General features: G+C 38.3%; 1 protein-coding gene across 2 annotated transcripts in view; it reads left to right on the plus strand.

Moving 5' to 3' along the window:
* Positions 1 to 23,380, plus strand: part of chst11.L (carbohydrate (chondroitin 4) sulfotransferase 11 L homeolog) — a 166,673-nt gene that overhangs the window by 84,734 nt on the left and 58,559 nt on the right. For both annotated transcript variants that reach the window (XM_018252343.2, XM_041586279.1), the window contains exon 2: positions 9,621 to 9,706. In XM_018252343.2, the coding sequence (XP_018107832.1) occupies positions 9,621 to 9,706 (86 nt within the window). The remainder of the gene's footprint in view (positions 1 to 9,620; positions 9,707 to 23,380) is intronic.

Below are 23,380 nucleotides of genomic sequence, written 5' to 3' on the forward strand. Positions count from 1 at the left end.
CACCGCGTTTGGGGATGATCTGAGTGGCATATCTACATACTAACATTTCCTTGATCTTCCTGTTTTCAAACAAAAAGAATAATTCCCCATTTGAATGCTGCCTCCTCTGAATGCTAAAATATTCATATTAATCTTTGACTCATTTCCTAAGCTTTTCATCTCTCCCTGCATCCCATGTGTGTTTTCCTGTTGTAAGGAAAAGGGGCTGGGCCAGAAAATCAGCTTTAATGCATTAGACATCCATAAGGTGTGGAACTGACTTATCTAGGACCATTGATGGGATTTGAGTGGATTTCATAGAACTTCTGCTAGGAAAATTTTCCAGCCCTGCGAGAAAGAAAGGAACAGATTTTAGTAGCTATGGTTTGTTGGATGCCAGATGGAGTTATAAATAAAGAATCTGGGTTTAATCATTTGATGTTGAGTTAGCTGTTATATAGTTTTCATCAGGTATCAGAATCACTTGGAAATAGAAAGTGACACTAACCAGCATAGCTGCTCACAATATTCTCACTTGGAAATATAGCTGGCATCTCTCATCCACCTGCCATCCCCTATTGATGAATAGTCTCAGTAAGGCACTGCATAACATAATAATGTATGAATAATGCGGTAATAATAAATTCCCTTTCTTCATTTCAGATGGACCCTGTCCTCTCTAACTCACTTGCTTACACAACCTGATTTGTCCCTTCTATGCGTAACCTTTAATTTCTGCCGGTCCTTACTCTGCCACACATTATCTCTTTGATATATATATATATAAGCACCAGGGTATGCAACTTATCGGCAAGCGTGTGCATTGGCCTTGTGATGTGTATATATATATGTATATATATATATATATATATATATATATATATATATATATATCGTAGTAAATGGACCCGCACTCCTTATTTATAGTGTAGAAAATATATGTGTTTTATTCACAAATGCATATATATATATATATATATATATATATATATATATATATATATATATATATATATATATATATACTTCCTAACTAATGATTCTAGGAATTGTAGTTTATAGGAGCTGAAGGGCATGCCTTAAATATCCCTGTCATACCCATACCTATTCCCTGCTGTGCTATGCCTGGAACTTTAGTTTAGTACTATAATTAATGAAACAAATACAGTAGAACCAGCATTTTACATGTATTCAGGGCAGCAGAAAAAAATCCATTAAGGGAAATGCATTATGCATTATATATCTTGGTGGAACCACAAAAAACATGTAATGTGGGTAAAAACTTTAGGTTCCACTGTACATGAAGTATTTTATTATGCTGTAACCAGTGCATAGTATGATTTTTTCTAAAAGTGAGCTGGTCTAGATGACACTGCCCTATTAACACCAGGGCGGTTTGCAATTCTAATAGGTGCCAGGCTATATGCAGATCCATATAGAAATAGTCTACATAATGGTCTAATGCAAAGATTTCTTAACTATGGGGCTCTTACACTTGCATCACTATGCCATAGTTAATGAACCAATTAGCCCGACTGCTATTCATAGTTAGTCTACTGATTAAGTATCCCTTCTCTGTTTTGCCATGTGAGTAAGGATACTACAGCCAAAGGATAGTTACATAGTTATATAGTTGAAAAAAGGACCCTAGCCCTCCTGTGTATTATCCAACAATGTAAATCCAAAGAAAGGCAAGAAACCCCCAGTGCTTGCCAGCTAGCAGCAAAAAGATGTACTTTCCTTGTTGACAAGATTATTTTCCTGTATCTGCCTATATTTCTTAAAGTATGGTTACTGAGCCAGTGGCTTTGTAGGGGAACTTGAATGATGGGCAGCTTAGGAAGCTTGCAGAAATCAGATGTTGCACACTCATACAGATGCATAGGGTGTTTAACCCATTTATTACCAGCCACAGAAAGTGACAACCAAATGAACATGCCAGGGTCAAGCCTCTCTTCCTCAGACATACACTTATGCTGTGTATCCCAGTGCTTGGTTCCTTTGTAAAAAATGGCTATATTTAATAAGTGATACCATGCGATAAGATGCCTTCTGCATCACTTGGATCCAATGGTCCATAAAGAGTTTATTTTCAGTCCTTCAATAAATAAATATGTATGAAGCATGCCTTACTGAAGCAGGTAGTTAAAGCATGCCACCTGTCAAATAAAATTATAGCTATTATGGTACAGTTTAGAAAGTGAGCTAGAAATTACACATAATGCAAAATAGGTTATTGAACTGACATTAATACAGAGTATTTCAAATGTGTTTCTTAAAGGTATGTTAACACTAAACCATTCTTCGCAGTGGCTCAGTTTTTCGTGATTGGCAAAAAGTGTGCGCGTACTCATTGTGCACATGATGTAAAACCTTTACACGTAAATAGGCAGTGGTAAAAAAAATCCACATTTTTGCACATATCTACATATGTAGGGCATCAGATGTTTGCTTTCACACAGCAAATCAGTAAATGAATTAGTCAAACGAACATGCAACATTACCCCAATATACACAATTTATTGAGATGCTGTATTAAAACACACAATTGGTTATTAGTAGATACACTTTTATTGTTTAACCCTGCAATTTCCACATTCATCAGTGGCATATTCTTGTCAATAGACCTCTTTGTGGCTTAGGACATGTGCCCCCTAGACCCTGCCCATAAAATAGCTTTGCAGTGAAAGTACATTCACAACTAATTTTCTCTTCTGCATTCCAACCTGAGCACATGATTTTGGAGACTCTCGTTGCCAAGCTCCCTGATGCTTTATTATTATAAATGTACCTTATTAATTTTGCCAGTAAGCATCTGCTTGAAGATATGGAACACAACAAAACATTTAAAAGTACAACAGCATTAAAAAGACTGAGTCATACACCAGAATGACATGTCAAAGCAAATACATTACTGTAAATAAACATCTCACTACACTTAAATGCATTATAGATGCACAGCTTTGCCATTTTATATAAACAGTAAATAAAAACACTATAAAATATTAATAACTCTAATAGCCCCAAATGCCTTTGTAGAGCATTGGAAGCAGGCAGCATAGCATTCCAGGATAAAAGCCGGATGCCATTCATATTCCATTGTCCTAAAATAGCATACTCTGTACATCTAGAAGTAATGGGATCTAAAAATCAATGTTGCCTTTTAGTGCAGCCTCAATCTGTTGAAATGTCTGTCCTGCATCTCTGAGTTCCTATTGTATGGCATTTCCTGATGCGAAGAACAAAAGAAAAAAGAGGTGAAATGATCTAGAGCAGGATTAGATGGGAAATAGACACAGCCAATGGCAAGAGCTTGATCTGTGCAGATGCTCATGCACCATAGGGTCACAGCTGCCAAACAGCATCTTTATAAGTACCTTTATCATCTCAGCTTGTACAGGATGAAGAGTTCTAAGGCAGGTTTATAGTGGAATACACAATGCAGGTTGTCTACTATTTCCCCATCTGCAATGTCTGCAAGTATCCTTATGGCTAATAACAGTGAGTTGACACTTCAGAATAATAACTTCAGGTGCAAATTTATGTTAGGAACTGTGACAGTGTGTGCCAGATAGAAAGCACTGTAATTGGAACAGGCGTCTTATTATGGATATTATGTGTAGCCTACTGGAGATCATAATGACATTGAGATTTGTCACTGCGACTAGTTTCATGGTAGGGCAAGAGAGCATGTGAACGGCTGCTAGGCAGAAAAAAGCTCAAAGACATGGATGTCCAACCTGCAACTCTCAAGCTGGGCAATGGGTGAGGCACTGAATTTTATGGATTTTTTTTTCATCCAGATGGAACGCTAAGGGGCAGATTTATCAAGATGTGAAATTACAGCTCACGGCAAGAAAATCCACCCACTTTCTATTCATTCCTATGGTATTTTTAGAAGTGAATTTATGAAATTGTGAACTCATTGAAAAATATGTTTCTAAAAATTCATAGGAATGATTAGAAAGTGAGTTTTGGAGTGGCAAGCTGTAATCTCACATATTGATAAATCTGCTCCTGAGCCTTCCTGCAGTTCCTGGGCCCTCCTCAACATCATCTCTGCTCCTGAAATAATTGCATATCGATTACAAGAGCCGGACACAGGCAGCGCTGTATTTAAGGGGCGACCGTGAGTGTCAGAGCTAAATTCATTTAGGCATATTTATAAAGTAAATAAATAATTAAATTGCCATGACTAGGTATATATTACTTATCTTTTAAAATGTAACCTTGGGGTATATGGTACTCTTTGAACCAATGAGAGACAAAGCTGCAAACATGAAAATGAAGTTATTATCAATACATTGCAATATTTAAAATAATGGCAATGTTAATATTTTATAGATTTTTCTTTCCCGACAATTAGGAAATCCTCACTTTCTTAAACATTGCAAGGCTGTGGTCTGTTTTTTTTTGCAACATCTCCAAGGAAACAGTTAATCCACAGAAAATTGTAGTGCTAGATTACACTTCAAACTTTTTCTTTTGTTCATCAACATGTAATAATTACAGCCTCCATTTAAACGAGGCAATTACCCAAAATAAAAAAAAAAGTAAAATGTAATGAGGAAGTAAATGCAAAATGTGGAGTTTTGAGTAAATTCTAATTAAAGGAATCAGAACTGGAGTAAAATGTGTTTCTAGTTATACTGGCTGATTTGCTAATGGGGATTTATTAAAGGTTAATTAATGTTTCTGGTATTACTGGAGACTTTGCTAATGTTAAGCGCAGTGCTGATTTTGTTTATCAATGGTACAGCTTTATTTAAAGGGATACTGTCATGGGAAAAAAACATTTTTTTCAAAATGAATCAGTTAATAGTGCTGCTCCAGCAGAATTCTGCACTGAAATCCATTTCTCAAAAGAGCAAACAGATTTTTTTATATTCAATTTTGAAATCTGACATGGGGGCTAGACATATTGTCAATTTCCCAGCTGCCCCAAGTCATGTGACTTGTGCTCTGATAAACTTCAATCACTCTTTACTGCTGTACTGCAAGTTAGAGTGATATCACCCCTCCCTTCCCCCCCCAGCAGCCAAACAAAAGAACAATGGGAAGGTAACCAGATAACAGCTCCCTAACACAAGATAACAACTGCCTGGTAGATCTAAGAACAACACTCAATAGTAAAAACCCATGTCCCACTGAGACACATTCAGTTACATTGAGAAGGAAAAACAGCAGCCTGCCAGAAAGCATTTCTCGCCTAAAGTGCAGACACAAGTCACATGACCAGTGGCAGCTGGGAAATTGACAAAATGTCTAGCCCCATGTCAGATTTCAAAATTGAATATAAAAAAATCTGTTTTTGAAAAAAACATGTTTTCCGTTGACAAGATCCCTTTAAGTGTCAGACTGTATCTCATTGGGCTCACTAGTGGTATTGTCCCCACTACCACAGCTATTAAATGCATGATAAATGGTATAGCTGGCACGTTGTTGTATGGTAGAAAAAAGATGAAAGCCTTGTCCTACAGGTGGACCCTCTATGGTTTGGGAGAGTTATTGGTAGCAAGACAGGCCAGTTTGGCTTTATTTATTTATGTTGGTGCTGAAAAATCTCGCAGAAGCACATTGTGTAACCCAGCAAGATATCTCTCCTACCTTTTGGTGTTTTTTTCCTATGCTAGTCCTTTTGTTTTTTTGCCAGCCAGTGATTGGCTTTAGTAGGATGATGGGAAACGGCAGTACAGGTATGGGATCCGTTATCCGGAAACATGTTATGCAGAAAGCTCTGAATTACAGAATGGCTGTCTCCCAAAGATTCCATTTTATCCAAATAATCCAAGTATTAAAAAATGATTTCCTTTTTCTCTATAATCATACAACAGTACCTTGTACATTATCCAAACTAAGATATAATTAATCCTTGCTGGAAGCAAAACCAGCCTATTTGGGTTTATTCAATGTTTACATGATTTTCTAGTAGACCTAAGGTATGAAGATCCAAACTGGGGAAAGATCCATTATTCGGAAATCCCCAGGTCCCAAGCATTCTGGATAACAGGTCCCATATCTGTAATAGTAACTGAAAACTGTGTTCAGGGTATAATTTTGCTATTCCACAATCCATCATGAAGAGCAAACCACCAAGCACTTGTCAAACATGGAAAAATATGACGCAGTATAGCAGGCTCCTACCACAGAGCAAAATGCCCTTACAAAGTTCTGCCACAGTTGGGCTTTTGTTTTTCTGTGTTGAGCTGCCACCTGGGCAGTTGTGCCTCAAAGAGCATAGTAGTGTCACAAACATCTCCCACCCAGCTAACCACCCACAAACTATAAAAATGTGATTCCTTTCCTATGCTTTAATAAAGGACATCATTCTTTTCTAATGTCAGACTTCCATATCCTACTTAAAAGGACAATACAGGTATGGGATCAGTTATCAGGAAACTGTTATCCAGAAAGCTCAGAATTACAGGATGAATTACTGGGATCTCACAAATACTCCATTTTAAGCAAATAATTAAAATTTTTAAATGTTAAAATGATTTCCTTTTTCTCTGTAATAATAAAACATTGCTATGTACTTGATCCCAACTAAGATACACTGAATCCTTGTTGGAGGCAAAACAATCCCATTAGGTTTATCTAGGGGCACATTTACTATTGGTCGAATATCGAGGGTTAATAAAACCCTCGATATTTGACCGTCTAAGTAAAATCCTTTGACTTCGAATATCGAAGTCGAAGTATTTACCACATTGCCTTCGTTCGAACATTCGAAGGAAAAATCGTTCGATTCGAAGGATTTTAATCCATCGATCGAACGATTTTCCGTCGATCAAAAAAAGCTAGGAAAGCTTATGGGGACCTTCCCCATAGGCTAACATTGGTGCTCTGTAGGTTTTAGGTGGCGAAGTAGGTGGTCGAGGTTTTTTTTAAAGAGACAGTACTTCGACTATCAAATGGTCGAATAGTCGAACGATTTTTAGTTCGAATCATTCGATTCGAAGTCGTAGTCGAAGGTCGAAGTAGCCAATTTGATGGTCGAAGTAGCCAAAAAAAAACTTTGAAATTCAAAGTATTTTTTATACTAATCCTTCACTCAAGCTAAGTAAATGTGCCCCTTAATGTTTAAATGATTTTTAGCAGAATTAAGGTATGGGGATACAAATTGTGGAAAGATCCATTTATCCAGAAAACCCCGTGTCCTGAGCATTCTGGATAACAGGCCCCATACCTGTATACACCTTTGCTAAAAAAAAAGGAGCAGAATAAATTGAACCTACCTTTGATGAATATGCATTCTGCTTATTCTTTTAATTTTGCTATTGTAAAGCACTACTTGAGAATTTCTTCACTAAATATCCTACCTCCCCTCATTATAAACAGGGCGATTTGCTTAGAATATTTTATCTTGCTTTAAACAAACAAACCCCTCCCTAAGCTACAAGCTTTGAGCAGCTCATTATCAGAGGGTTTCTCAGTGCACTGGTAATTCGTTATAAGTTTCTCCTCTGCTCATCAGAACCAGGAGGTGACAGGAAATGCTGAAGTGATTTCATCTTTAGTGCCAAAATTACTGGCCATGTAGCAACCCTGTTTTGAATAGGTTAGCGCTTAAATGTTAGGAAAGAAAGAAAAACCCTTTTACCTAACAGCAGGCACAGCTGTGGGAGTTTAGATAAAATAACGGTTAAAGGTTTTCAGAGCTGAGTTTTGCAAATGACACTGCTGATATCTGGTGGCAACACAGTCATTTCCTCATTAGATTTATCATGTGAATTACAGTAAAACCGTAATCTTCATTTCTGGATGTTGCAATTTCCTGCACTAAATGTTTCTCTTCGGTCCTGTTATTCCCACATTTCAGTTCAGTTTCTTTCTGCTAATTACAATTTTAATTCATGCACTGTAATCCAGCAACTTTAACTACACTCATTCTTGCCATAGTCCCTTCGTTTTATTTAGCGAGGAATCACTTAGACTTATGTGGCAGTTTATCTGCCAGTGTGTGATGGGACTCCCCGAATAGAGTGTTTCTACCTGCTGCTTATTGAAGCTGTACATTTTCCATGGCTAGTCCTAATAAGTGGACATGTCACCAAAGTTGCAGTTTTCAAAATGGGGAATGTCGACCCTAAATCTGTGTGTTACGTAAAGAAAGAAGATTCTAGAATTCTAAACAACTTTCCAATATATAGTGAATAAAGTACCCCCTCTTATAAATTATAAGGATATTATAAGTTACCGAGGAGTTTCATGACCATATAAAAACACGAGGCCTGTTTTTATTCAGGTCATGGAACTCCGAGGTAACTTCTAATATCCTCATATTTTGCAACTGGGGGTACTTTATTTATTTATTATAATACACAAGTTTTAGTGAGTCATGTGACAGAAATGACATCAGAACTCACCGTTTATAACTGATGACATCAGAACTCACCGTTTATAAGGATATAATTTACAAAATATTCATAGCTTTGGTGTATTATAAGCGAATTAAACATTTTCAATTGTAAATGTAATTGCTGTATAAACCAGGATCTGTCTGGCTGTTCATAGTCTCAGCACTTGTGGTTTAGTCTCCTGAAAAAAATGTGGCAGAAAGTCAGCTGATTAACAGGAGAAATGATTTCTGCTACATTGTTTCAGAAGTCAGACCCTGACAAACAGAACGTGACTATGTTGCAACTTGAAACTGAATACACAAATAGCTTTAAACATGTTTTATCAATGTGCTTTGGAGACGTGATTAAAATTCCATTTTCTTTCATTGTGCAATAAAAAAAGTTGGGGGCACAGATCTTCAATCCGAGTACGCCTTGCCAATTCCCAAATTTAGCTTTATAAGTTATTTGATTTAACACATAAGGTGGTTTATTCTCAAGTATCTATTTTCCTTTATGTTTAATTTTATTAAGCAATTTATAACAAAACAAATGTTGTGTGGTTTAGCTAGGGATGTGCTATATGTTTTCCTCAAGTGTGGTCATGTTTACAGCTTCCAGGCACATTTTAGCACTCATTCAAGTAATGGTCTGTGAAGATCAAAGCCTCTCCGAGGACCATTTACTTCAGTGATTACAGCACTGGTTACAGAAGTGGCCTTAGTGGAATTAAAAGAAACATTTCTAATATATATATATTCTATGTGTTTATTCCTCGTTTACTTCCATTGCACATTAAAATGTTAGTGGCATGAGTTTCTCTGCACTAGTAGTTATGTAATATCATTTGTAAGATGCATTTGTTAATAGACAAACAACTACAAGAGCAGTGTTTTTTTTCACAATTGAGAACAAGAGAACTGTGCAGCTAGATGACTTTATATCGTTAATCTATCTTTTTGATTAGCTAAGTGTCCCTTTGCATGATAGCAACAAGCCAGATTCCAAATACAGATAGAAACTTGAGAACACCTTATTTAACTGCTTGCCTGCCATTCGCTCTTATTTGCCCCTTGATATTTGGCAACATGCAGTGTGGCAGGATCAAAGCAGCCTTCCTTTTTCTGGGCATAATCTAAAAAGTTGTTTTTGACAAAGGTGAGCTGGAAAATCACGCAAAAAGTGTTTATACTTGTACCCACATACTGTTATACTGTAGCATTTTAAGGTTTCAGTTATTTTATACTAGTATTAATAATATTAATCTAAACTAAAATGATGTTTTCTGTCTTCCTCCAGTTATGCACAGAAATCCATTTGGAATGGGCATTTGCTGTCGGAAGGGTTCCAGGAGCCCGCTGCAAGAGCTATACAATCCAACACAGGTTAGTGCTCAGAATGTGAACCCACAATGACTGTGTATGCAACATTTTGTCAGTACATTCAGTGTACAACTGTGTTGCAAAAAAAAGCAAATTGAACATTCTCTCCAGAGTTTATACTGGCCTATGTTATGAGAAGTCTTGTTCCTTGTAACCTTTTGAGGTGCTGAATGCCTCTTGGTGGGCCGCTGAATAATTCATTTTTCAGTCCTGTCTTGTTCAGACATTATAGGCTATATATTTTCCCTCCGCTAGGAGACCACGTGATGGCATCACCGCACAGCATGGGCTCCTCATTGCTGCAGTACTGAACAGTTGGAATATTATACTGCCGTCTGTCTGTGTTTAACCAAATGTAATGAGTGGCAGTGGCAGAGGTATATTGTCTGAGGCTGCATGACAGTTGCCTGTGTCCCAAGAACATTTTTAGGAATGATACTGTTCCTTGGGGGGCCCATAGTATTTGCACCTTGTTCTGGCCTTGTTGCTTCGCCTCTATTTTTCAAAAATAGTGTATTGAACAATCCTTAAGGAATTCTGCTATGTCCTTTTTTTATCTCCTCCAATGAAAATGACAATCCAGGAAAAAGAATACAGTGCCATATACTGCCTTTTCATTAGGAACTGTCTGTGACAACTATCCACCTCTATTCATCAGCTTTTCCTAGAACCTTTTAAAATAGGCCAACAGTACACATTACACTCATATATGGGAATGTTGCCACCTGCCTTTCCCTTCCACAGATTTGTAAATACAGTGTTGAATCTCACTACTATTTTTGCTTCAGACTGTCGTGTAGGGAGGCCTTTCATAAAGGTTAAAGGGGTTGTTCACATTTCAGTTAACTTTTAGTATGATGTAGAGAGTGATATTCTGAGGCAGTTTGTAGTTGGTTTTCATTTTTTATTAATTGTAGTTTTTCAGTTATTTAGCTTTTTATTCTAGTGCTTTCCAGTTTGCAGTTTTATCAATCTGGGCACCAGGGTCCAAATTACCCTAGCAACCAGGCATTGAATTGTATAAGCGACTGGAATAAGAATAGGAGAGAACCTGAATAAAAAGATAAGTAATAAAAATTAGCAATAGCAATAAATTTGTAGCCTTACAGAGCATTTGATTTTAGATGGGGTCAATGCCTCCCAGTTGAATAGCTGGAAAGAGGCCAAAAAGCAAGGTCAATAACTCATAAGCTATAAAATATAGATAATAAAGACAATTGCTACAGCATATTGAGGGTAAGGGCACACACTGCTATTTTGGGAGATCAGTCGCCCAGCAACAAATCGCTTCTTCCTTGGGCGACTAATCCCCAAACTGCCTTCCCACTGGCTAGAATGTAAATCACCGATGGGATGGCAGTCGGATCAATACGGCTTTCCAAAGTTGCCCAAAGTTTCCTCGTGAGGCAACTTCGGGCGACTACAGAAAATGAAGCACTCCGAGTGCCATCCCGGCGAGTTAGATTCTAGCCGGCGGGAAGGTAGTTCAGGGCAGTGTCGGACTGGCCCACAGGGATACCAGCAATACTCCCGGTGGGCCCAGGTATCAGTGGACCCTCCTGCTTCAAAACATTTGGCATATTTCATGCCCATTACTTATTTCTATGAGAACAAAGAGACTAAATAGATTGAATAATAGATTAAAGCATGTAAAGAAAAGAGACTAGCAGAATACAGGTTGCGTGAGGAGAGGAATTATAATAGTAGACCTGATCTAATGTCTTTTGGTGGGCCCCTTGTCTAAGATTTTTGGGTGGGCCCCTGGTGTCCCAGTACGACACTGGTTCGGGGGGAGATTAGTTGCCCAAAGAAGAAGCGATTTGTCGCTTAGCGACTAATCTCCCGAAATAGCAGCGTGTGCCCTTACCCTGAAAGTTACCTCAAAATTTAACCACTCCTTTAACCCTTGAGTATACAGTAAGATACCCACCAGGATGTATTTACATCCCAGCTGGGCTTAGGTTCTGGTAGTGTTTTTAACTTAAGGAGGCAGATCTCATGCTAATAGGTCACCTGGCAAGTTGCTTTTTACATATTTGCAAAAAAGCATTCTCCTTTTATGTAAGTCACCCCATGTTGCCGATGTAGCAATTAGAACATAATAGTTGAGTAAGAGTTGCTATGAAGTCTAATTCATAGATGAACTATTGCCTAGATGAATATAGTTCATTCGTTGCCTGTACAGAACATGAACACAGCAAGGTGCCTGCTGTATTCAGTGTAGAGCTGTTAGAATACATCATAGCAATTACCAAAACATCCCCCCTCTTCACTACCCTGCACTTTTTCTTATCCTGCCATCTTGTTTTTCCTCATCATTAATTGCCTTTTTTTTCCCTTTTCCTTGCCTCCCTATTTGCTGTTTGCACGTTTCCTCACCCCACCTCTGCCTCTCAATAACATATTGTGAAAATGCAGCAGGAGGTACAGGGTGGGCAGGTTGAGAAGAAAAACTGGGAAGGACCACTGAGATGAAATTTGAGCATTTTTAGAGAGCATCAATTTGCTGCAGAGAAAAAAGAAAATATATATTTTACCATGAACAGAGGCACACACATTTCTCTTTATGCCCTGTAATATGTCAAAAGGGATAAGTTGATCAAACATTAAAGGGAAAAAATAATGATGAATTATGGATTTATTTGCAGTGTAAGGCAATAATGCTCTCAGAGTTCAAAAAAGATATTGATTAAAAAAAACGGTAAAAAATACAGTTTTTCTGCCATTTTCCCCATGATTATATGGTGCTACAAACTGTTTTGATTTTCTTTCGATCAGATGAACTCACCAGATCCTGGCAGTTTCTGCTAATATGAATCTACAAAACTATGTACCGGTATATAAATAAGGTTTCCTGATCCTGAATAGAATTGTATATATGCCAGTATGTTGCACTGAACCTTTATAGGGAAATATAAGTGTACGTGAATAAGAAAAATGAATAAATAGATATATATATGGAATAAGAAAGTGAGTATTAGACCAAACCTATACTCATTAAAGCAGATGAATATCCTCTTGCTCTCTAACTTGTAGTTTAGGTTGGCTTTAGATCAGTCTGCAGTATCCTCTTATTAAAAACAAAAGGTCACATTAATCGCATAGAGCTTAGAGAAGTTTATGTTATGTGTATGTCAAGTATGAAATTGCTCTATATGATGTGACAAAAGGCAAAGTCAAGGATTTGCTCAGCAAAGAGCTCTGATGTGTTTTTTCCCCTATGGCTGGGATGTTCATTTCCCAGGGGTTATTACATTATAATACTGTATAAACTATTTTGCTATTATCTTTTCATGATCTGACTTTCTGATGAATCATTTAGCAAATGTGACACACTCTTTACTAATTTAAATGCTGCTTTTGCTAAAATGAAGTCTAACTAAACTCTGAACTAAAAAAAATCAAATCAGATTTACTTTGCGTTGCTTCCTTTAATAACTTTAATATCTATAGATGTCAATAAAGCACAATTTGCACAAAAGAGGCAAAGGCACAGTACCAAGTGCAAAAATCAGGCTCCCTTGCCCTAGTTTGTTAGCTTTCAAATAAGGGAAAGTTCATTATACAGAGGCTTCTCAGTGCTGATTTGTTCAGATTGGCTCGAAAAAACCTGAAGAAGAATGTGATATTTTTCATTTAGAGATGCCCGATTTAGTTTGCCCTATTTGGTTCAAGAAATTATGAAAAACATAAATATTTCCCAATAAAAAGAAACATGCAAAAAGTATGCATTCACTATTCATTATGCTGGATATACTGCCCCTTTAATAGTTGACCTCATTGGTTGCTTGGGGTGTCGGGAGCAGAGAAAAACTTGTCCCTGTTACTACATAATCCAATTGAACCTCCAGCTCAGTTTGCATGTACAGAACAGGAACCTATGTGCACCACCTTGTACCAAGGTCAGGTTCAAATATGGTAAAATTAAAGCCACGGCACCGGTTGTACTATTCTTACCTGTTCTCACATATAGTATATTCCTATAGTAGGAATGTCACAATCTTCTTACTCCTCATGTACATGGCTGAGACTTGTTCAGGTATGGGACCTGTTATAGAGAAGGCGCATGACCTGGGGTATTCAGGATAATTTCCATAATTTGGATCACCATATTTTAAGTCTACTAAAAAAACATTTAAAGGAGAACTAACCCCCCTTACTAATAATAACCCCTACCCTCCATAGTCCCCCCTCCCTGCTCCCCCCGCACAGGTGTTCACACAAGTAAATGCCCCTAAGCTGGTAATTAGCCCTCATTGCAGAGTCAGAGCAGTGGAGCTCACGGGGGGCATCTTCAGCGCTTCAGAAATCATCATTAAATAAGTGACATATCGGCGCATGTGCAGTTGTAGCAATATTCTGGTCCCGAACAACTGCGCATGTGTCGAAAGCCATAGAAATTGTCCACGTGAGCTCCGATGCGCTGACTCTGCAATGAGGGCTATCTACCAGCTTAGGGGAATTTACTTTTGTGAACACCTGTGTGGGGTGGAGCAGGGAGGGGGGGCTATGGAAGGTAGGGGCAGGCCCGGACTGGCAATCTGTGGGTTCTGGCAAATGCCATAGACAGGCACTATTTAGTGAGCTGGAGAGGTGCTGTTTGGGCCTCTGTGTAGCTGAACGGAGCTGAAATGCCAGGGCCTATTTTGAATCTCAGTCCAGACCTGGGTAGGGGGTAGGGGTTTTTATTAGCAAGGGGGTTTAGTTCTCCTCTAAAGGACAAGACAAATCTTTCTTTCACGAATGCATCATCAAGTTAAAATGCTGAAATACCACTTGTCATACTGAAGCCAATCTTTATAACTTCTATGCGGTCATTGGTAGTGGCCACCATCTTTACTGAGCCCAAGTCATGAAGAGTGACTAGATAAAAGAACTGCACTTGCCCGGTAATGGGCAAAGCACGCACTCAAGCATTTGGTCATGTCTTGTTGATAGATCAGTGTACTCAGTGGTTTTCTGTTGATAGATCAGTGTACTCAGCGATTTGCTGACAACTACAGATTGTAATCTGGTTTAGAAGTAGATAGAAACAAGAGCACTGTTAAACAGTATTAAAGGTGTGGTTCACCTTTAACTTTTAGTATGTTATAGAAGATTGCTGAAATTGCAAACTGGAGAGATGCTGGATAAAAAGCTAAATAACTCAAAAGCCATACATTATAAAAAATGATTGTCTCTGAATATCACTCTCTAGATCATGCTAAAAAATCATTTAAAGGTGAACAACCCCTTTTAGTTCCGCCTTTCCATAGGCCCTTGATTGTATTCAGCCTTTCCTTGTACATTATTTAAACGTAATAGGCTGGTTTTGCTTCCAATAACATCTTAGTTGGGATCAAGTACAAACTACTGTTTTATTATTACAGAAAAAAAGGAAATATGTTTTTTCAAATTTTGAATTATTTTATTAAAATTGAATCTTTGGGAGATGACCCTCCCATAATTCAGAGCTTTCTGGATAAAGGATTTCCGGATAATGGATCCTATAACCTGTAGTATCATAAGAAGTTGGGGAATCATATTCAGTTCAAGTTTCTAGTTTTATCCTGACTGCTATTTCAATATTTTAAAGAAAATAAAGAGGAAACTCATGACATATTCAGCTTGCTCAAATTTTAGTTGGTGCAATAACAAACCATATTCCACGATTGGAAAAATGTTTTTTGTTTTCTAAAATTAATATATTTTAATAGTTAGTTCTGAGAAAAAGTAACCCAGAATCCTGTTTTGTAATTTCCTTGTTCAAGGTGTTGAAAATTCTCTTGCCCTTATTAAAGAAAATTGTGACTTCCGTTGAAAGTAAAATCTCTCCTATTACGTAAAGTCAGTTGGTGAATAGGGCCATCTGTCTAAAACTAGAATTGTCCCCAGGGAGGAAATGTTGCTGGGGCCAGTGCAGGAATTTATATAGGCCATGGTGCTTTCTTGTTCACTTAAGCCAATATGAAAATTATCCATTGAGAATTGTATAGGAACCTCGAAGAGCCCTTGGAAAAACAGTTTCCTCTGCCAGTTCCCGGCATGTTCATAATTTCTTAGTCCAGATAAGAAAGCTGGAAGTCTTGCTATGAAGACAGAAAAAGCTTTGTTGAAGCAGGGCACCCTAGGAAAGGTCTGACGGGTATTAACTTTCCCTTCATGTTTAGAGAAAGAGACTTCCTGTGGATAAGGATATATATGATCCCATATTATTTATTGTTTCTTTATGCAAATCAAAGATAAATTAGATCTCACATCTCAGTATCACTTATCTACACCAATGAATAATCAATGTCAGAACTCCTACAACTTTATTTAACATATTAATGATTGCACTGCCTGCTGTGCTTCTGTGGAAATCTAAGTTCTGCTCTAAGAGAGAAAATAGGAAAGAATTTTCATATCTGCAGTGCTTATGCTAATGCTTGTTCATTGACTGTCAGCTCCAGTGCCTTGAGACTGCTGATCAACTGGGTGAGGACACTTGGGGCATTCACATTTTAGTACATACTGTACGATTGTTTAATGTGAATGAAATTGTGCATCATAAAAATATATACTGTATATGAAGATCTCTAACTGGAAAAATGTTGATATAATACAAATACTGTATTAATGTATACTTTTTTTATGCTTGGTTCTGTGTATGATCAAACAATCCTAAATTATAATGCTGATATTTGCTATACTCTATAGCCAAAAGTATGTGGACACCTTCCTGTCTAACTACTCATTTTAGAACCAAAGGTATTCATATGAATTTCTTTCTCTCTTTGCTGCTAAAACAGCATATACCCTCCACTATTCTGGAAAGGCTTTTCACAAAACGATGGATAATCTCATGTAGGATGGATTTGCTTCCATTCATATGTAAGATGTTGGGCACTGGTGGTGAGACCTGGTGCTCATAGCCACTGATGAAGTGATTTCTGTTTTGGCAATAAATAACTAGCCAGTAAATCACCAGCAGAGGCCGGGGCCAGTATTAGAAATTAACTGGCGATATAGTAACCAGTAAATTTGTAATACTCTCATGTTTCACCCCTGGTCCTCCCATTTCAACCATCGTCTGCCCCAATACTTTGAATCTGAGTATCTACTATCTACATGCCCAGCACGTCATTGGCCTGCCCATATTGTACCACCTTCACTGCTGCACCCCTATGACATCAGCAGACCACCCCCAATCACTAGAAGCTAAGACTTATTTTGAAAGGTGGCAACCTTGATTTGCAATGATGAGCAGAGCTTTACTTTGATCCAGTGCTTCTCTAGGCACCAGACTTCAGTGTGCCCTTGCATTGCAATAGTGACATAATACGTGCAAGAGTTATTTCACTTCCGTAAGATCAATGCTCACAAGCTACCCACTACCTCCCCTCCTCCACCACTGGTTTTAGTGAAGAAGTATCCAGTGCCAGTGGGGAGCAGGTTTTTTTGCAGATTTTTTTTTTGCATATAGGCACTCGAGGACCACCCCTCTAAAGTTGCCCTTGATGGGTGTAACCTAAATAGCCAATAATAAAATCCACCCCCTCCACCTATTAATGTTACCGCCCAACACCTTGCTCATCTCTTTAATGAAAAAATTGATCTCATTAGGCTGAGCATACTGTCCGACAACAATCTCAGACCAACGTGCAGTCCTTTCACATCTACTTTGCACTCCTTCACCCCTGCAACTCTAGATGAATATAGCAAACTTCTAGCCTGCTCAAAACCCACCACCTGCTCCCTTGACCCCATACCCTCTCGCCTCCTCCACCCAATCTCTGATACACTCTCTCCTGCACTTACCCACCTATTTAATCTTTCACTCTCTACTGGTACCTTTCCATCATTATACAAACAAGCACTAATCTCTCCTATCCTCAAAAAACCTTCCCTTGATCCCAGCTCTCCCACTAACTATCGACCAGTCTCCCTTCTTCCATTCGCATCCAAATTACTAGAAAGGCTTGTTTACAAATGCCTGATCCAGCATCTCACTCACAATTCCCTCCTCGACCCCTTGCAATCTGGCTTCTGCCCATAACACTCGACTGAAACTGCACTCACCAAAGTAACCAATGATCTTCTATTGGCAAAGTCTAAAGGTCACTATTCCATTCTAATCCTTCTAGATCTCTCTGCAGCCTTTGACACAGTTAACCACACATTCCTCCTTGACATTCTACACTCATCTGGCATTCGGGACACTGCTCTTTCATGGTTTACATCTTATCTGTCTGACCGTTCCTTTAAAGTTTCCTTCTCTAACTCTACTTCTACTACTTTCCCACTCTCTGTTGGAGTTCCTCAAGGCTCTGTTCTTGGCCCCTTGCTGTTCTCGCTCTATACAACTTCACTAGGAAAACTTATTCAGTCATTTGGACTTCTGTATCACCTTTATGCTGATGACACCCAACTCTACTTGATTACAATGTAATTCTCCTACCGCACACCTGTAGTTCACCAATCCTGCAAGCTGGTGGTGCGTTCCTTCCGTTGACCCGGCCAGGTCCCTTAGCAACCAATGTGTAAAAGAAACGGATCCGCACACACACCGATTAGTGCAGTCGGGGATTATCCCCTTTTATTCAGCCACCAAACATCAACGTTTCGGGGGGGAACACCCACCCTTCATCCTGATGAAGGGTGGGTGTTCCCCCCCGAAACGTTGATGTTTGGTGGCTGAATAAAAGGGGATAATCCCCGACTGCACTAATCGGTGTGTGTGCGGATCCGTTTCTTTTACACATTGGTTACCCAACTCTACTTGTCTACTCTTGATCTTTCTAATTCTGTCCTTTCCCAAGTCACAGACTGTCTCTCTGCTGTCTCCTCCTGGATGTCACAGCGCCACCTGAAACTGAACCTTTCTAAAACAGAACTCATTATATTTCCTCCAAGATCTTCCCCTGTCCCTCAGATATCACTCACCGTAAACAATACCACCTTTCATTCCACCACACAGGCACGCTGCCTAGGAGTTATCCTAGACTCGCATCTGTCTTTTTCACCACACATTCAAACACTTGCAAAATCTTGCCGTATTCAACTGCGCAACATTGCTCGAATACGACCATATCTCAGTTCAGAATCAACTAAAACACTGATTCAGTCTCTCATCATCTCCCGCCTTGATTACTGCAATTTACTCCTCATAGGTATTCCAACAAGTCACCTTTCACAACTCCAATCTGTTCTAAACGCGGCCGCTAGACTCATTCATCTAGCTCGCCGCTCAACATCAGCTGCTCCCTTATGTATGTCCCTTCACTGGCTCCCAATCTCTTCTAGAATCAAATTCAAATTACTTACACTCACATTCAAGGCCCTTAATAATGAAACCCCTCCCTATATTTCATCTCTAATCTCCAAATACACTCCTTCACGAAACCTTCGCTCTGCTTCTGATCTTCGCCTCACTTCTCCTCTGATCACTTCTGCCCATTCTCGTCTACAAGACTTCTCTCGGGCTTCTGCTTTTCTCTGGAACTCTCTGCCTCGAGCTGTCAGACTTTCTCCTTCTTTCCAAACTTTCAAGCGCTCCTTAAAGACCCATCTGTTTAAAGAAGCTTATTTGATGTACCTTAATTAATCATTGCTGTATCAAAAATGACAAAATGTTTATATAATCCTAATGTCTCAATAGTACCCTAACCTTTTATTTTGTAAACTCTAATCTCTAGGTCCTTTTAACCCTATTGTACTCTGTAATCCTTGTTTTTTATCCACCATTTATTCCCTGTTTGCTATAACTGCAGTAAAGCACTGCGTATCTTGACAGCGCTATATAAATAAATGATGATGATGATGATAAAAAGGGGTCACCTTTTACAATGTTTGAGAATTTGTTGTACTCTCTAGTGCTTGGCCTTTCTAAATATTATAAGGGATTTATTTTTTTTATACATTCCCTGCTAATTTGCCCCTTTGGTATTGTGTACGTTTATTTCAGTTGTCAGGTTGACACTTCAGAGAATATGAAAACTTAATGCCAAATGCTGCAATTGAAAACTTTATCACTGTGTATATAGTCTATATCCCTGTTCTTCTTTAGCTGATTTTCACTAACATGATACTGTACCTTCAGTTGGATTTGGTTTTTCAAGCAAAGGTAAGTTCACGAAGAATATACATCATTTACATGAATCTCATACAAGGACAATGTGTTTTCTAGATGTGTTCTTTTTATAGCAGGCAGGATATGGGAAGGTAATGTCACATAGGAAAATGTTTATAAAGCAATTAGCAGGGAAGTGGAATTAATATACAAGCCGCTGCTTTATGAATGTGTGTTTTCTAACATCTTAAAAAACTGCAGCATAAGCACGCATTTCTGCAAAGAAACTGTACTGAAGATAGTTTAAATGTAATTGCTATATTATGGATCTTATCTTACACAAAAGATTTGCGCTTAGAGAAGCAGATTCTACCTTTAATATTACTTCTTGATCTGGAAAACAGGAACATGCATCTGGCTACCTGCTGTTGGGCTAAATGATTTGGTGGTTAGTATTTCTGCTTTGCAATATTCTGCTCCTTAGAACAGGCACTTTATTGGCTTTAGAATGATAGGAATTCTCTGTAAAGTGCTTTATAGTATGCACAGCCAGACATACTCTTTTTTGCAAAACTGCAAAACTTCACAAAAATGCATTGGAATCAATGGGAAGGGGAAATTACATTGTGGTTAAGAGATTTTTAGATCTGCACTAACATATGCATTGCTTGTTAGAGAAGCTTCTTTCCACTTCCACTATGCTAGTTCTTCATAGTATGTTGCCAATTTATTTCAAACATGGCCCCATACAACCCTGTAGATCTGTTTTGTATGTCCCCCTCTTCCTAGTTATCGGTTACAAGGGCTCAAGTACACAGGGTCGGATTGGGACCCACTCCCTACTTGAAACACTGCCGCTATCCATACCTACCTCCCTCCCTGGCCCCGTTCAATGCCCCAGAGGGGGGGGGGGTTGTGACTGGGATGGGGGGCTGGAGGGGGGTTGTGTCTGGGGGGGGCAGAGGGTGCTTTGTGTGGTGTAGTGGCCCCTAAGGCAGCAGGCCCGGTGGGCCAGACCAACACTGCATGTACAAACAGATTTCAACTGGAAAGCATCAAAGTTTGTCCTGCAATTTGCATACGGAAGTCACAAATATATTTGTGCTTATATGTGCTCCATGTGCCAAAATGCTTCTTAATTTCACTTTTATGTACAGAGCTCAGAAAAACACTTTAAGTAAGTTTATTTTTATTTTTCTAATAAGAACTTTTTGAGGCTTTATTAAACACCTTTGACGCTTTATTCTCACCTTTTCTTATAGCAGGAGCGGCCCTGAACACCAGCTCTGACTGCTATAGACTAGCCTGAGGATACAACACACAAACAGAAATAGAAACTATGTTTTCCTAACAACAAAAAAGATTAAATACATTGGCTAGGAAATAAAGTTACAGAGGCAGAAGACACGCATCTAAATATTCTTGAATTTATCATACCCTAAAGGATTTTATATACTCATGAGAGTGTTACCACATCTATTGAAGTTTGTTTTCACACCATGTACAAAGGATGTAATTCACTTGGCTTGTATTTTAGATTTTGTCTTATATTTGTCTTGAAAGTGCAGCCCTTCAGTGTTTTTTGTGAGTGAATGGCAGGATGCAGCTGTTACGGTGTAAGTAAAGGTCAATCAAAATGCTCTATTCTTAGAGATAAGTTGGACACAAATTATATTTTTTTTCCTGAGAATCACTACCTTATTTTTAATTACATTTCAATCAACGCATGCAATCAATTCTAGTCAGTTATTTTTGCTTACATATTCCAGTTATTCATATCACTGTGTGGTTGCTAGAGTAGAAGAGCAATGAGCCGTTTAAGTTCCAAAGAGGAAATCTGCAAATATATAAAACAAAGACCAACTGCAAATTGTCTTAAAATACTATGGTATCTTAGTTAAAGTGTAATTGAAGGTGCACTACTTCTTTAAACCACACATGCACAGATCTGGTTGCATAGTTGGCCAATGTAGACCTTACTGCCTGATTATCTGTGTGTCTCTTGACACCACAAGGGGGCAGTTTCAAGAATGTAATTGAAATGACACATGCCGATCAAACATCCCACTCCCAATATGAAGTTGGTCCTCTATTTGTTGCTTCAAAAGCCTCTACTTTTCCGAAAGGCTTCCACTAAATGTTGGAACATTGTTGGTGAAATTTGCTCTCATTCAGCCCCACAATCACTAATGAGTAATGTTTTGCACTACTGTTGGGGTGAGGCCTGGCTCACAGTTGGAATTCCAGTTCACTCCACAGGTTTTGAGTTGGGTTGAGGTCTTGGATTTGTGCAGACCAGCAAAGTTCTTCTACTCCCACCTTAGAAAACCAATAAATTTGGCCATATATTGTGGTCGGGTCCTTTTGGCCATATTGTGTATATATAATCTTTTGTTAAAGACTGATAAGTGGCTCATTGTTATTTTCCCACCTATATGGCCTAATCAAGTCTGATGGCTCAGTTACTTGTTTGTTAGGTATTTAAAGAAAAACAGTCTGTACAAATACAGGGATCAGAAGCTGAATCATCAGAAATATTGCCACTTTGATGGAAATGATTTACATGAAGTCTGAACTCTCTTCCTACAGTAAATCACACTCCTTCTGAATTCCTTCTTCATACTTACATTTTATAAACTAAAAGGTGGCTTTTTCCGCTGACCCCGCAGAAGACTACTGTTTGATGTGAGAGGAGGATTTTTGCAGTTGGAGACATTGTGTTTGTCACATCTTTTGTCTTCCTTCTAAGCAAATGTTTCAGAGACGACAGTGACAAAGACAGAGCATAATAGAATTGACAAATAATAGGATGCATGTGTCAAAGTGAAAGCATCACAAAAGAATAGATAATCTTCTGACTGTCTGTTCTCCCATATTTTTCACATCTTTTGTAGTCGGCTTTATATGGCGTTGCCTCTGTTCACTTCATTGGAGCCATTAGTTCAATTATACAACTACATCATACAATCCATCTCCCATACAGAAAGTATTATCAACATGTCTGGCTCGAATAGCATTTTCAGTGGGGTGGGGCTCTATCACTGATATTTATTAAAGGGTGCAAATAATTAATGTCATTTTTGTGTTTGAAAAGGGGATTTTTAGGCCAAAAATAAGACATAGTATTAAGAGAAAATGAGCTAGAGGAATTTCTTCTTACTGAAATTCTCCCATTGACTTCTTTGGGACCTCAACTACTTGTATTAGAGTTTTTCATGGATTTTACACGTAATAAATCTCAAATGTTTGAGTTTTAGGGAAATTGAAATTTTTAGAGGAAAACGATGATTCATGAAAAAAAATAGGTCTTCGAATGTTAGTAAGTAGTTCCCATAGTTTGGAGTCTGATCATGAAATATCAGCAAATTGACAGCAGAGATGGATTTTGCTGATGTTTGTGCAAAGTATAGCTATATATATATGAACTTGGTGTGGGCCAGTGATGTCACAGAACTATTTAGGTGTCCACACCATTGTGTCTCAACACATCCTATTTATTCTAGTTCATCTTTAAGAGATAATGTTGTCATAATAAAAAGGGTTTAATTATATTTAAAGACCTTATGTAATTATTGAGTAGATAGTTTAGCTTTGACATAAATGAATGTATTAATTAATAATATATGTCCAGTGCAAATCTTACTGTC

The sequence above is a fragment of the Xenopus laevis genome, chromosome 3L (assembly GCF_017654675.1).
Source record: "Xenopus laevis strain J_2021 chromosome 3L, Xenopus_laevis_v10.1, whole genome shotgun sequence".
Taxonomy (NCBI): Eukaryota; Metazoa; Chordata; class Amphibia; order Anura; family Pipidae; genus Xenopus; species Xenopus laevis.